This window comes from Solea senegalensis, linkage group LG7, assembly GCF_019176455.1.
Source record: "Solea senegalensis isolate Sse05_10M linkage group LG7, IFAPA_SoseM_1, whole genome shotgun sequence".
Classification (NCBI taxonomy): domain Eukaryota; kingdom Metazoa; phylum Chordata; class Actinopteri; order Pleuronectiformes; family Soleidae; genus Solea; species Solea senegalensis.
Window position 1 is genome coordinate 952,166 of NC_058027.1, and position 13,357 is coordinate 965,522.

At 45.1% G+C, this 13,357-nt stretch overlaps 1 protein-coding gene across 1 annotated transcript; it reads left to right on the forward strand.

The window, feature by feature from the left end:
* Positions 1–38: 38 nt before the first annotated feature.
* Positions 39–12,987, forward strand: LOC122772599 (DNA-binding protein RFX7-like). Its single transcript, XM_044030780.1, has 10 exons — positions 39–357; positions 1,777–1,810; positions 4,453–4,544; positions 4,672–4,794; positions 5,278–5,394; positions 6,154–6,238; positions 6,894–7,101; positions 7,220–7,494; positions 8,068–10,863; positions 10,981–12,987. Exons 1-10 carry the CDS (start codon positions 197–199, stop codon positions 11,344–11,346), a joined length of 4,257 nt encoding a protein of 1,418 aa, XP_043886715.1. The 5' UTR covers positions 39–196; the 3' UTR covers positions 11,347–12,987.
* The last annotated feature ends 370 nt before the right edge of the window (positions 12,988–13,357 follow it).

The following is a 13,357-nucleotide window of genomic DNA, read 5'->3' on the forward strand; positions in this document are numbered from 1 at the left end:
GCCGCTCACTCACTGTTTACACACACACACACCAGTGACAGACAGAGGAGAGCGATGTGTGAGGAGGAGGAGGAGGAGGAGGAAGAACAAGCTCGGCGTCTGTCCCGTTAGCATCACCGCGTCCTTCCGTCTGTTCCGTCTATGTTGTTTAATCACAACAGGAAACTGAACCCGTCCACACCGGTGGCCTGCTGCGATGGCCGAGGCGGACTCTCAGCACCAGGACCCTCAACACCAGGACCAGGACCAGGAGCAGCGGGAGCAGGTGGAACGCGTGGCGGGGAACCCGTCCGCTCTGCCTGGTCTGCAGAGCGCCGAGGCCACCGCTCTGCAGACCAGGATCAAGACCTCCATCTGGTGAGGAGCTGCTCACACACACACACACACACACTGTACTGAACAATAACAGATACAGTGCACGTGTATATTTAACTAAACATGTATTTAGTCACAGCTGTGTGTGTGTGTGTGTGTTCTAGTGTAAATATTAAATGGTGATTCTCAGAGTTGAACTGAATATTTGTGTCTCTACATCTTTAATCTGAGGTGATTATATATGAGCTTTATGTTAGTAATACAGTAATAATAATATATAGTAATATAGTAATAATAGTAGTACACTGTCAGCACGTTTATATGTGAAGGGATTTACTGTTCCTGCTAATTTCATTTATACCTGAGCAACACCTGAATGGCTGGCTCTCAGAGTCTCTCAGCGTGTCTCAGAGTCTCTCAGAGACTCTCAGCGTCTCTCAGAGACTCTCAGTGTCTCTCAGAGTCTCTCAGAGTCAGTGTCTCTCAGTGTCTCTCAGAGTCTCTCAGAGTCAGTGTCTCTCAGAGTCTCTCAGAGTCACTGTCTCTCAGAGTCTCTCAGAGTCTCTCAGAGTCAGTGTCTCTCAGAGTCTCTCAGAGTCAGTTTCTCTCAGCGTCTCTCAGTGTGTCTCAGCGTTAAATGTGTCTCACAAACAGCTTAAAGACGCTCCATCAGCTTCTTAGTTACAGTGAATTAAAGCAAAGTGTTCTCGTCACGGCTTAGAGTCGTCTCGTGATTGTGACCTGTCCAGTGTGAGGACAGGTCACATGGTGTGACCTGTCCTTCTGTCTCACAGTCAACAACAACCCGACCTGTCTAAGATTAAGATTTCGAGCTGGAAACTCACACCTGTTTGATGGTGAACGTCCACTCTCACTGTCTCACCTACAGCGTCCACGGTTCTGTCCATTTGTCTTCTTTGCTCTTCATCCACAGAGGTTTATTTGCTCCTCTGTCGTTCATAAGAATGAACTTTGCAGAATAAACAGTATTTGTAATTATAATGAACATAAATGTTATTTCAGTCTTTGACACATTGGTGAGAGCAGACTTTCTCACACTATTATTATAATAATTATTATTGTTATTATTATTTTGTAGGCAGAAAATGACCTTTGAACTTTGAATTAGCTGTGTAAGGATATATAAATTCTCCAGAATCATCTGAAGCGTAATCTCAAACCTCTAATTGTCATTGGTTTATTTGGATGACGTGTGGACGGTCAGTGGACAGAACAGGTGTGAACTTTCTGATGACGTCTCATTAGCGTGGCTTTAATGGTCGGACGTCTTCTGTCTGAGACAATGTTCGCTCGGTGCTCGGCGTCATGACGACATGTGTTGGAAAGACGAGCTGAGCGATGCCAAACATTCCTGTGCTTTATAAATAAATTCTCTTTAGACTCTGAGTGCTCGTGTTACACCGGCTTCATTCTAATTCATGCTCTGTCTCTGTTTTACAGCAAATCTGTTCAATCCCAAGTGGAAAACATTCTGGTGAGTTCTCTGTTAAATATTATGGGATATATGACAGGTTTCCACATGTTTTCTAATATTTTTATGTCATTTCATACAAATGTAAAAATAAGTGAAGACTCATTAAAACATGGTTTCAGTATTTTTAAAATCCTCGCCTACTAAGGTGTCTGAGTTTAGGGAATCAGACAAACGCTCATCACATGGTTCAATATCTAAGTTTGAATTCTGTCTTCTGCATCAATGACTTATGAATGAGTGTGAGGCTCACTCCAAAGGTCAAAGGTATTTAAGGGTTTTAAGGTTATTTAAATGATAAAATCATCAGTTTAGAATACAGTGTTAATTATAGTCACAGTCATTTCTGAATGTTTTTTATCTGAGTCATATTCTCCTCATCCTGACATCCACACACTCCATTTACAGCCGTACAATATCAGACGTGGGGGGGGGCGTTCCTGGGTCCTGGTGGGTCCTGCTGGGTCCTGGTGGGTCCTGGTGGGTCCTGGTTCCATCACTGAAAGTTTGGATGTAGGTCAGGACAGAGCAGGTCTGACCCTGGACACATGCAGGCCAAAATATCTTCAACTGGATCAGGCTGTGTGGAGGTTTCTGAGGATCTTCTCACCAAACCCATCTCCTCATGTAGGTTTAAGGGTTTAAGGTGATTCAAGGAAAGCAGGACTTCAAATTCAATTAGTTAAACAAAAAACCTCCTTTACATTCAGACATTCAGACCCCAGACTGTTGATATGAAACATGTTTGACCCTAAAGAAAAGTTCAAAAACCTAAAGAAATTACAGCTCCTCACGTACTAATATAAAGACAGGCACCACCTGTCTATATACGCAGTGTATATATACATATATTTTATGTATATATATATATATATATATATATACATTGTGTATAAAGACAGGTGCTGCCTCACAACAAGACAAGAAGTGTTTAAATCCCACTTTAACCCGACAGAGTGTGGACAGAGAGTTGGCATCTTCACTCTCTCTGTGCTGAACTCAGTCCATGACGTGGCTGTCTGTGCATTCTGTGTGTGTATATATACATACATATACATAACTATAGATGTATATATATCTATAGATATGTATATAAACCGGGCAGACTGCCATGGCACTGGTCTGAGTCTGGTGTGTCTGTGTTTAAAACCTTCGTTTAACAGTTCATATAAAGTTATGTTGTCGCGTGTGTGAGCGATCGATAATTCTACCATCAAGTGTAGAAATGTTTAACTGAACATAGACGTTAGCTGGACCTTATGAAACGTGTCTATATATACAGTATATATATATATATATATATATATATATATATATATGATGTATGATGTCATGATGTTAACACAGAGTGTATTCCATCCCTGCTTTGCCTTTCACAAAAGAAAGAGAAAAAGAACTTGTAACCTTCAGAGGTTTTTATTCCGTCCTCATAAATCTGATTGTTTTCTCTGTCTTAGCTCAAACACATTCACAGTAATGTTTAAAAGTCAAACTTTATAGACGACCACATGCTGAAAGAAAATAGTATTGTGATGTATAAAGATGAAGTTCTGCATTGACAGGTTCCATAATTCAATATTCTTTGAGTTTCAATATAGTTAAATAACTTTGAATCCAGAAATGTTAGTTTTATAAGACATTACATCACATATCAGAACCTGAATTACACAGACGACACTGTTTATTCTCCCCACTCTAATAAATAAGATTTTACACTTTCACTATAAACAGATATTATGTTTCGATCATTTTATCAAACTAATACAAACACAAAGAGCTTTGTCAGCTGACACTGAAGGAAAAACACAGGTGTCAATAATCCAATTAACCACAGCTGACTTCTATTTAGCCTCCATGCTGTCTCACTGTCCTGACTGTCTCACTGTCTGACTGCTGAAAGTGAACAGAGCTGTTGTTAATGAGATCAGTGACACTCTGGTAAAAACATGTCTGAATGAGAGTCTGTCTGTCTGTCTCTCTCTCTCTCTGTCTGTCTGTGTCTGTATTGCTCTGCCTGTCTGTGTGTCTGCACACAAATGTCCTGCACTGCGCAAGCGTCAGTCTCACCTTACACACTCTGCACAAATCCTACGGTCTATCTGTCTGTCTGTACTGCTCTGCCTGTCTGTCTGTGTGTCATATCTTTGTACATGTATGTTGTAAAACAAAACATGTGTGTTTTGTGGAATAATCTTTTTTTCTATTCAAGTTAACTCTGCTGATGTCACTGTTTTAAACACTTCAGTTTTCAGTTCATCTTCTCCTGCTTCATCGTCCACATGAGGGTCGCGGGGTCACAGTTCACCAGTCAAACAACTGTCCACTCTCACACCTGCGTGTCCAAGTGACCTAATCCCCATAGTGCATGTTTGGGGACTGTGGGAGGAAGCTGGAGGAAACCCATGCACACACACAGACACACACACACACTGGGAGAACATGTGACCTCCCGCAGAAAGACCCCCGTTCTGACCGGGGCTTGAACCGTGTGACCCCGTGACCTCGTGAGCAGATAATCATCAGATGAATCAGTAGTTAAGGTTCAGTCTTGTAGGACGTGGTGTCCTCAGCAGTGCAGACTCCACACGTCTATGAATGCTGCTGTAAAATGTTTTAAACACGTGTGTTTTATTTTGTTTCCACAGCAAGATGTTGAGAAGTTCTCAGACATCGAGAAACTCTACCTCTACCTAAAGTTGCCTTCTGGTCCCAGCAGCAGCTGCTGCTCCGAGAAAAGGTAACAACTCACGTTTGTGACGATAAAGTTTAACTAAAGATAAGAAACACTGTCGTATGTGATGAATCGTCATGTTATTCTTTCTTCTTCCGACTGGAAAAAAATAATGTCGTTCAATAATCCTCAGTGAGCAGAGCGCGCTGTCGTCCAGCCGCACTCAGCAGATGCACGCGTTCAACTGGATACGCAATCATTTAGAGGAATATCCAGAGACGTCTCTGCCCAAACAGGAAGTCTACGATGAATACAAGTAAGTTTACACTTTGAACCCCAATCATTGAGATCATTCATGTGCAGTTGACGTGTAGAGTAGTTTGGCAGCCTGTGTCTCTCTCTGTGCTTCAGCCTCAGTATAAATAGCTGCTGCAGGAATGAGAATCACAGCAGCATGTGTTGGTAATATTAGAATGGAAAGTCTGAGAGTGTTATGTAAGTTTCTTTTTAACTCCAGCAGAACAGAAATACTGTGGCGCCGTTAGAACAAACTGTAAATCTGTGTGTTCATGACGAACAAGAAGGAACCACAACACAATCAACATCACTTTAACGACCCTCGTGTGGAGGATACAGCAGTAGACAATGAATGAATGAATGAATGAATGAATGAATGAGTGAATGAGGGGGAGTGCCGCAGGAGGTCATTGTTCCCTGATGTCCAACCTGTTATTTTATTTTTATATTTATCCACAAACAAACATTCTGTCATTTCTTCTTCCTCGTGCGTTTGTTTCAGGGGCTTCTGTGATAATCTCAACTATCATCCACTCAGCGCCGCTGACTTTGGGAAAATGATGAAAAACGTCTTCCCCAACATGAAGGCGCGCCGACTCGGCATGAGAGGGAAATCTAAATATCCTTTAGTGGACTGTCATGGTCTGTCTGTCTGTCTGTCTCTGTCTCTGTCTGTCTGTGTGTGCGCAAGGGCGTGTGTGTGTGTGTGTGTGTGTGTGCTCACAGATCACCTGCTGCTGCAGTTAAATATAGATGTGAAATAGAATAAAGTGCCACTGCTTCAGAGCCAGAGTAAGTGGCTGTGATCTCCACTTTCAAGATTTACTCCATTGATGTGTTTTACAGTGTCTATCATAAGTATTCACCCCCTTGGATGTTTTACCCTTTCATTGCTTTCATAAATCAATCATGGTCAATAAAATTCTGCTTCTTTATATCATTTAGTTTATTAACATTAATTTATAGAAATCTGTGTTCACTTTGACATTTAAGAGTTTTTTCCAATACAGTTTTGTATCCAAGGGGGTGAATACTCATGATAGGCACTGTATGTGATTTATTTATAACTGTTATATACAAACAAATGTCTGTACCATTCAAACCGTTCCACGCTCCAAATGTCTCTCTGTCTGTCTCTGTCTGTCTCTGTCGCTGTGTTTACATCTCATGTTGCCTGGCAACCTTCCTGCGCCTCACACAGGGAACAGTATTGTTCCAGGAGCAGAGTCAGTGTGTGAGGAGTGTGATGAAAACCTCTGTGCTGCCACTGCATACACACAAACGCTCCCTCAGTGTCAGCATAAAATAATCAAGCTACAGTTTGAAGTCAAACTTATTTCCTGTCTAATAACGTGTTGTTGTCTTAACAACAGTTTACATATTGTTACAGTGGATTAAGGAAGAGACCGTTTGTTCACATGCCAGCGTTACCTTCTCTGGATCTCCTGAAAAGTGCAGAAGGAGTGAGTATTTCACACTCACCTGTGTGTGTCTGTGTGTGTGTGTGTGTGTGTGTGTAAACCTTGTGTGTGTGTATGTGTGTGTGTGTGTCTGTAAAACCTTGTGTGTGTTCCCTGTGTGTGTGTGTGTGTGTGTGTGTGTGTCTGTAAAACCTGTGTGTGTTCCCTGTGTGTGTGTGTGTGTGTGTGTGTCTGTAAAACCTGTGTGTGTTCCTGTGTGTGTATGTGTAAACCTTGTGTGTTCTGTGTGTGTGTGTGTGTATGTAAACCTTGTGTGTTCTGTGTGTGTGTGTGTGTGTATGTGTAAACCTTGTGTGTTCGTGTGTGTGTGTGTGTGTGTGTGTGTGTATGTGTAAACCTTGTGTGTGTGTGTGTGTGTGTGTGTGTGTGTGTGTGTGTGTGTATGTGTAAACCTTGTGTGTTCTGTGTGTGTGTGTGTGTGTGTGTGTGTGTGTGTGTGTGTGTGTGTGTGTATGTGTAAACCTTGTGTGTTCTGTGTGTGTGTGTGTGTGTGTGTATGTGTAAACCTTGTGTGTGTGTGTGTGTGTATGTGTAAACCTTGTGTGTTCTGTGTGTGTGTGTGTGTGTGTGTGTGTGTGTGTGTGTGTGTGTGTGTGTATGTGTAAACCTTGTGTGTTCCCTGTGTGTGCGTGTGCAGTGTGATGGAGTCCTGGAGTCTCCGGCTCAGCTGAGCAGCATAAAGGAGGAGGTGCGGTTTGCAGCATGTGACCTGGTGTGTGAGTGGGCTCAGAAGGTTCTGAAGCGCCACTTTGACTCTGTGGAAGATCTCGCTCGCTTCCTCATCGACAGCCATTACATCAGCAACAAGTCTCTGGCTGCTCTCACGATTGTGACTGGAACAACAGGTAAACACTGACATGTAGTGGTGAATGTCTGTTACTGCACTGAAGCTGCATCTACACCAGACTTTTACACAGACCTTTGTTAGTGAATAATGGAAGTTATTGTGTTTGATTCCTGCAGAGGTGAAGACCCCACAGTCGGTCTCAGCGTTCATTCCCACGGCTGAGGCTCATTCCTTTCAGCCTCAGGTGTCGAACCTGTCGTCACCTTCTGTCGATGCAAAGCAGCAGCTTCAGAGAAAGATCCAGAGGAAGCAGCAGCAGCAAGAACAGAAGCTGCACTCTCCTTCACCAGGAGAGGAGCAAAGCAAGAGGGATGACGACAGTAGCCCCGCCCCTCACTCACCACCTCCGTCCATAGGCATCGCGGTCGCTGCTGTACCGAGTCCCATCATGGTGAGTCAACACCACGGATTGTTCTTTAGTGTCTTCATATTCATTGAAGTGACCGACACCTAATGGAGGAGGAGACGAGGTGAACGCGTCTTCCTGCCAAACTCAAGCACGTCCACTGACCCACAGCTAACTACTGTAGTTGATGACATAAACAGACATGATAGGACACTCCAGAATCACTGGATCAGAAGTCACATCTAAAACAGTCCACAAACCTGAAGCTTTATTAAATGTTGGCAGCGCCACACTGTCATGTGACGAGGCTGAGACTGTGGGCTGCAAACGTCCACCACACTGTTCTGGTTCAGTGTAAATGCATCAGTGTCTCAGTCTCTCAAACTCAGCTGACAGGGTGAAAGGTCACAGATGGACAGATGGTCAGAACCAGGTAAAAGTGATATACATTCAGACCTTTTTATAAAATCACTGACATTAACATAAAGTCCAGAGTCCAGTTCCACGATGTTACAGATAATTCTACCAACAATCCATCAAATCATCAGACACAGAAAAAACCTTGACATTTAAACCTGTTACTCAAAGACAGTCTTGTCTCATGTTGTCTGTCCTCAGGAACACAGAAGCAGACAGCTGCTGTCCCAGAGTCCTCTGACCACAGTGGAGAGCAAAGTGCTGCCCGTGAACTTCCAGATGGTGACACAGTCAGTTCAGCCGGTGAAGCAGAGTCCAAGAACCCTGCAGAACATTCTGCCCACTTCAGCTCGCCAGCGTTACGCTCAGATTCTGCCCAAACCTTTGAGCACAACTGCCATCGCTCTGCACTCTCCCTCTGCCATGATCATCGCCAACAGCCCCATCAACACTGTGATGACCACGTGTCACGTCAGCCCGCTCAGTTTGGTCAAGATGACGACCATTTCTCTGGCCCCCAGCAGCAGCATCAGCAGCAGCAGCAGCAGCAGCAGCAGCAGCAGCAGCAGCCGCAGCAGCAGCATCAGCAGCAGCAGTACACCCCTGACTAACAGCACTCTGCGCTCGGCCTCTGCAGGTATCAGCAGTTCTGCAGCTGCAGAGGACGAGGGCTCCAGTCTAAACATAAGGAGTAGTTCTGCAGTCCCCAGTTCAGCAGCAGCAGCAGTCAGCAGCAGTCGTCACAGCGTGGATGTTGAGATGGAAGTGGAAGCGATTCATGAAAACAGTCAAATACAAAATCCCAGCCGTCTCATTTTGACTGAAGGACAAACAACGAGTAGATGTGGAGCTGCTGCACAGAGAGCGGCCAGTGTTCCCATCCCTCACAGCAGAGGCTTTTTAGGTCTGGAGGAAATATCTGTTTGTAAACACACAGCAGCTGTTAACAGCAATAATAACACTCTGCACCCGACTGCCTCCCCTCAAAACACCAGCACCAGTGGAGACAACAGTAACGCTGCATCAGCAAAGCAAGGGTTCTTATCCATTAAGAGCCTCAGGAAACGCTCGGGTCTCAGTCCAGATCTTTCACCGGTCAAAAGGGTTTTCATGCCCCAGCAGACAGCAGGGGGCGCTGCTGGTCTTGGATATGGCGTCAGAAAGACGGCGGGTTACGTCTCAAAGGCAGGAGGTCCAGTTCGACCTGAAAGTGCACCAGCGAGCAGGGAGGTGGAAGCCTGGACCGCTCACACACTCTGCACCTCCTCTTTCAGAAGCAGTGGATTTTACTCTGTTGCCAAAACACAGAATTCCATCCTGAGAAAAAACACCGCCACTGTTGTGGAAACTAGCAGCTCCGTCAGTCACGTGTTACCACGGCAACAGCAGGAACCTGACAACCCCGGCCTCCACAAACATCCAGGAGACTCAGCCACAGGAAACCTGGACGCAGCTCAGAGCTACACTCAGTTCAGCGCTGCTGCTGATGCTGATGCTGCTGCCGCTGCTGCTGCTGATGCTACGGATGCTGCTGCTGCTGATGATGATGAGCCCTTAGAGTTTCTGAGTCAGGCTTCATCGTGCAGTCAAATGCCTCTGCAGACAGACATGGATTACTTCCACTTTGACGATGACGTCACTCAGGACAGCATCGTGGAGGAGCTGGTGCAGATGGAGGAGCAGATGAAACTGAACAGACTGCGGGAGTTTGGTGTCTCTGTGCCGGACAACATCATGTCCACTAACCAGTCCACGGCAGCTTTCTATCATCCTGCAAACAGCAGCTGTAACCTCATCCAAACTCCCACGCCCACGTCAGAGATGATGGGAGGAGCTCCGGGCCTCAGCGGGGAGAGTCCTTGCTCCCGCATGGCCTCCACCACTCCTGTGGACAGCGCACTGGGCAGCAGTCGTCACACTCCGGTCGGGACTCCGCTGTCGGGCTGCAGCAGCACGGTGCCTCCCAGTCCCGTGGAGTGCAGGAATCCGTTCGCATTCACACCCATCAACTCCAGCATCACTGGTTTCCATGACGACAGCACCGTCTCCAGCAGCCCCGTCAAACCCATGCAGAGGCCGATGGCGACGCACCCTGACAAGACCAGACTGGAGTGGATGAATAACAGCTACAGCAGCAGCAGCAGCAGCAGCAGCAGCAGCGGGAACTTAACCAGGTCCAGCAGTGGGATGGGAATCCTGCCCAGTTATCAGAGTCTGACTGACAACCACTTTCAAAAACCTCACGCTTTCGCCGTCCCTCACGTGCGACACCATGACGGCAGCTTTGGTCGCTTGACTCCGGTGTCGCCTGTCGCTAACATGACTAAGCAGGAAGGCTTCGCTGTGCCCGCTCCTCTGGATAATAAAGCGATAAACAACGCGTCTGCTGCACATTTCCGATGTCGCAGTGTGAGTCCCGCCGTGCATCAGAGGAACTTCTGTGGAAACTCTGTGAACTCTGCACTCAGTGGCCTCCGCTCAGCCGCGTCTCCCTTCAACACTCCTGTCACTCCTGAGCTGTTCAACATGAGCAGCATGGCCCAGCGCAGCCGCTCTGTGCCGCTCAACGTCATGATGCAGACGGAGGTGCTGCCCGCGCCGGGTCAGCAGTGCAGCAGCAACATCAGCAGCGTCCTGCTGAACAAGCTGGACGGCGACCATGACGACGCTTTACGAGGTCTGGCCGTCGGGAATTTATCCTCCAGCTACAACGCACGTATGAACCTCACTCAGATTCTGGAGTCTGACCCCAGCCACCTTCTGATGACCTCTGACCCCACCAGGACCTGCAAGTTACTGATGGAAAATGCATTTCACGAACAAATGATTCTCTCATCGAGTGACGAGGAGCAGCTGCAGGCACAGTCCATGCTCTTACGTCTCAACCATCATCAGCAGCAGCGAGAGCAGCAGCAGCAGCATCATCAGGAGCTGCAGCCGCAACAGCATCACCAGGAGCTGCAGCAACACCAGGAGCTGCAGCAGCACCAGCATCAGCAGCATCATCAGGAGCTGCAGCAGCAGCAACAGCATCTTCAGGAGCTGCAGCAGCAACAGCATCAGCAGCATCATCAGGAGCTGCAGCAGCAACAGCATCAGCAGCTGCAGCAACAGCATCATCAGGAGCTGCAGCAGCTGCAACAGCAGCAGCTGGATTTCAGCAGCACGGTCAAAGACCTGCTGACAGACCACAGCCTCTCAGGTGGGCGTGGCCTGGTTGAGCAGGTGTCGGAGCTGACGGCAGGTGGAGCAGATTTCCTCTCTGCAAATATCAATGATCTGAATTCACTGGACACAAACCTGCTGTTTGATCCGAGCCAGCAGCAGCAGCAGCAGCAGCAGCAGCAGCAGCAGCAGAGCCAGTATCCACAGTCCGGTCCTGAGGAGCTGTTTGAGCAGATCACAGGTGAGACGCCACATCCAAGTGGACTGGACTGGTTCGAGAGCAAAGACCAGACCAGTGTTGGACTGATGGGCTGAGGACAGAGCTCTGTGTGTTCAGGCGTTTACATTTTATAAAGTTTAACCCCCAAGAGTTTGACCCAAGTGCATTTCCTCGTGGTAAAGAGAGGAAACGGAATCGTCCCAGAACTCTTTTAGTGTTCTGCCATTATTAATGTCTTTGTATGAACAATAATGAAATCAATGACTCCGTCTCTTACAGCAATAATCATTTCTATCATTTGAAATCTGAGGCTTTATAGAAACATCGTCCTCGTCCTAGGAGCTTTAGGTGCTGGACTGTTTCCAGGACAATCTTATTTCATGTAAATGCATTTAAAATCATTGATGATATGTAGATCAGTGTGTTGGTGAATTAAAAATCAATGTTTTATCTAATCACAAACATAATAGTGGGACATGTGAATGATTATGTGATGGAACAGCTATTACACTTCCAGCTTGTACCTTTAAGAGACAAGTTACTGCCTTATTTTTACTAAAGTTAAGAAAAACATTCTGATTTAATCATCACCATAAAGTTCAAACGAATCCCTTTAATCTATTATGCAAAATCTGCTTCTGTGGATTGTTGAATCCAAAGAGATCGTATCATAGCAACACACACACACACACACACACGCCCGTGTGCAGTGTGGTACACAGACGATCAACTCTCTTCTAAAAACATCTGTGCAAATATTTACATCTCTGAAGCTCGCAGTGTCAGGGTGAGGGTCAGGGTGAGAGGTCAGGGTGAGAGATCAGGGTGAGAGGTCAGGGTGAGGGTCAAGGTGAGAGATCAGGGTGAGAGATCAGGATGTGGGTCAGGGTGAGAGGTCAGGGTCAGTGTGAGACTAAAGCTCTTTCAGGTTCCTGCTCTGGTGAAAAATAAGTTTGAAGGTTTTTATCTGGAATGAAGAAGAAATCAAAGTGCACTGACTTTCTTTTTGGTTTGGATGAATGTGTCACTGCCTGTGTCAGAGTTACTGATCAAAGAGAGAAAAAGAGTTTAACGAAAGAACCACGGACTTCCAAAGGTTTACGTCCAAACCAAAGACTTTTAAATCATCTTCATCATCTGAAATAACTGCACTAACATCTTAGGTGTCTACAGTGAAGACATTGGTAATATTTGGAAAACATTTGTTTTTTAACAGAAAACTGTGTGTGTGTGTGTGTGTGTGTTGTTGGTCACACTAACTTTATTTCTTGTACAGATTGTCTGTGTGTGTTTTTGTGTCATGGTTATTTATTTAGAACCTGTTGTTTGTACAGAACCTTTCAAATGTCCACTTTCCTCCTACAGACTGAAAACATTTTACCTGCAGGTATCTGTTGTCTCGTCTTCATCCTTTCATGTTTTGAGTTGTGTAATTGTTCTGTAGGAGGAAACTGTCTAACGATGTGACTTGCACTGTTGTGTTTCAAGTGTCCTAACATATAATAGAATGACTCTGTGTTGCAAACACATGTAGCTTGAGCTTGTTGTCGCAAACATTGTATTTATAGTTTTTATTATTTATGTCCATATATGCTGAGCCAGCTGTTTTTGTTTAGGCTAACAAATCCTTTTACTTACTGTCGGAAATGTATCCTTTTAAAAAGCTTTGCACAAAGATTAATGATGAAATAACGATGAGCCGTGACGTATAATAATAATATGAATCTCACAGATTACAAAGTGTTTAACTTCTGTAACAGCAGATTGTAGCAGTGAAATCATCCTCAGTAGAAGCTGATTTTGTTTTTAATGTGAAAACATGACTTCATTAGTTGTTTGTGTTTAATGTCGAGATGCACCGTATTATCCACAGATATCGTATATGTCATATATATCGTATGTGTCGTACATATCATATATATTGTATACATCGTATACATCATGTGTCGTATACATCATGTGTCATATATATCATATGTGTCGTATATGTCGTACATATCATATATGTCGTATACATCATACATATCGTATACATCATATGTGTCGTATATATTGTATATGTCGTATATATCATATATGTCATATACATAATATATATCGTATATT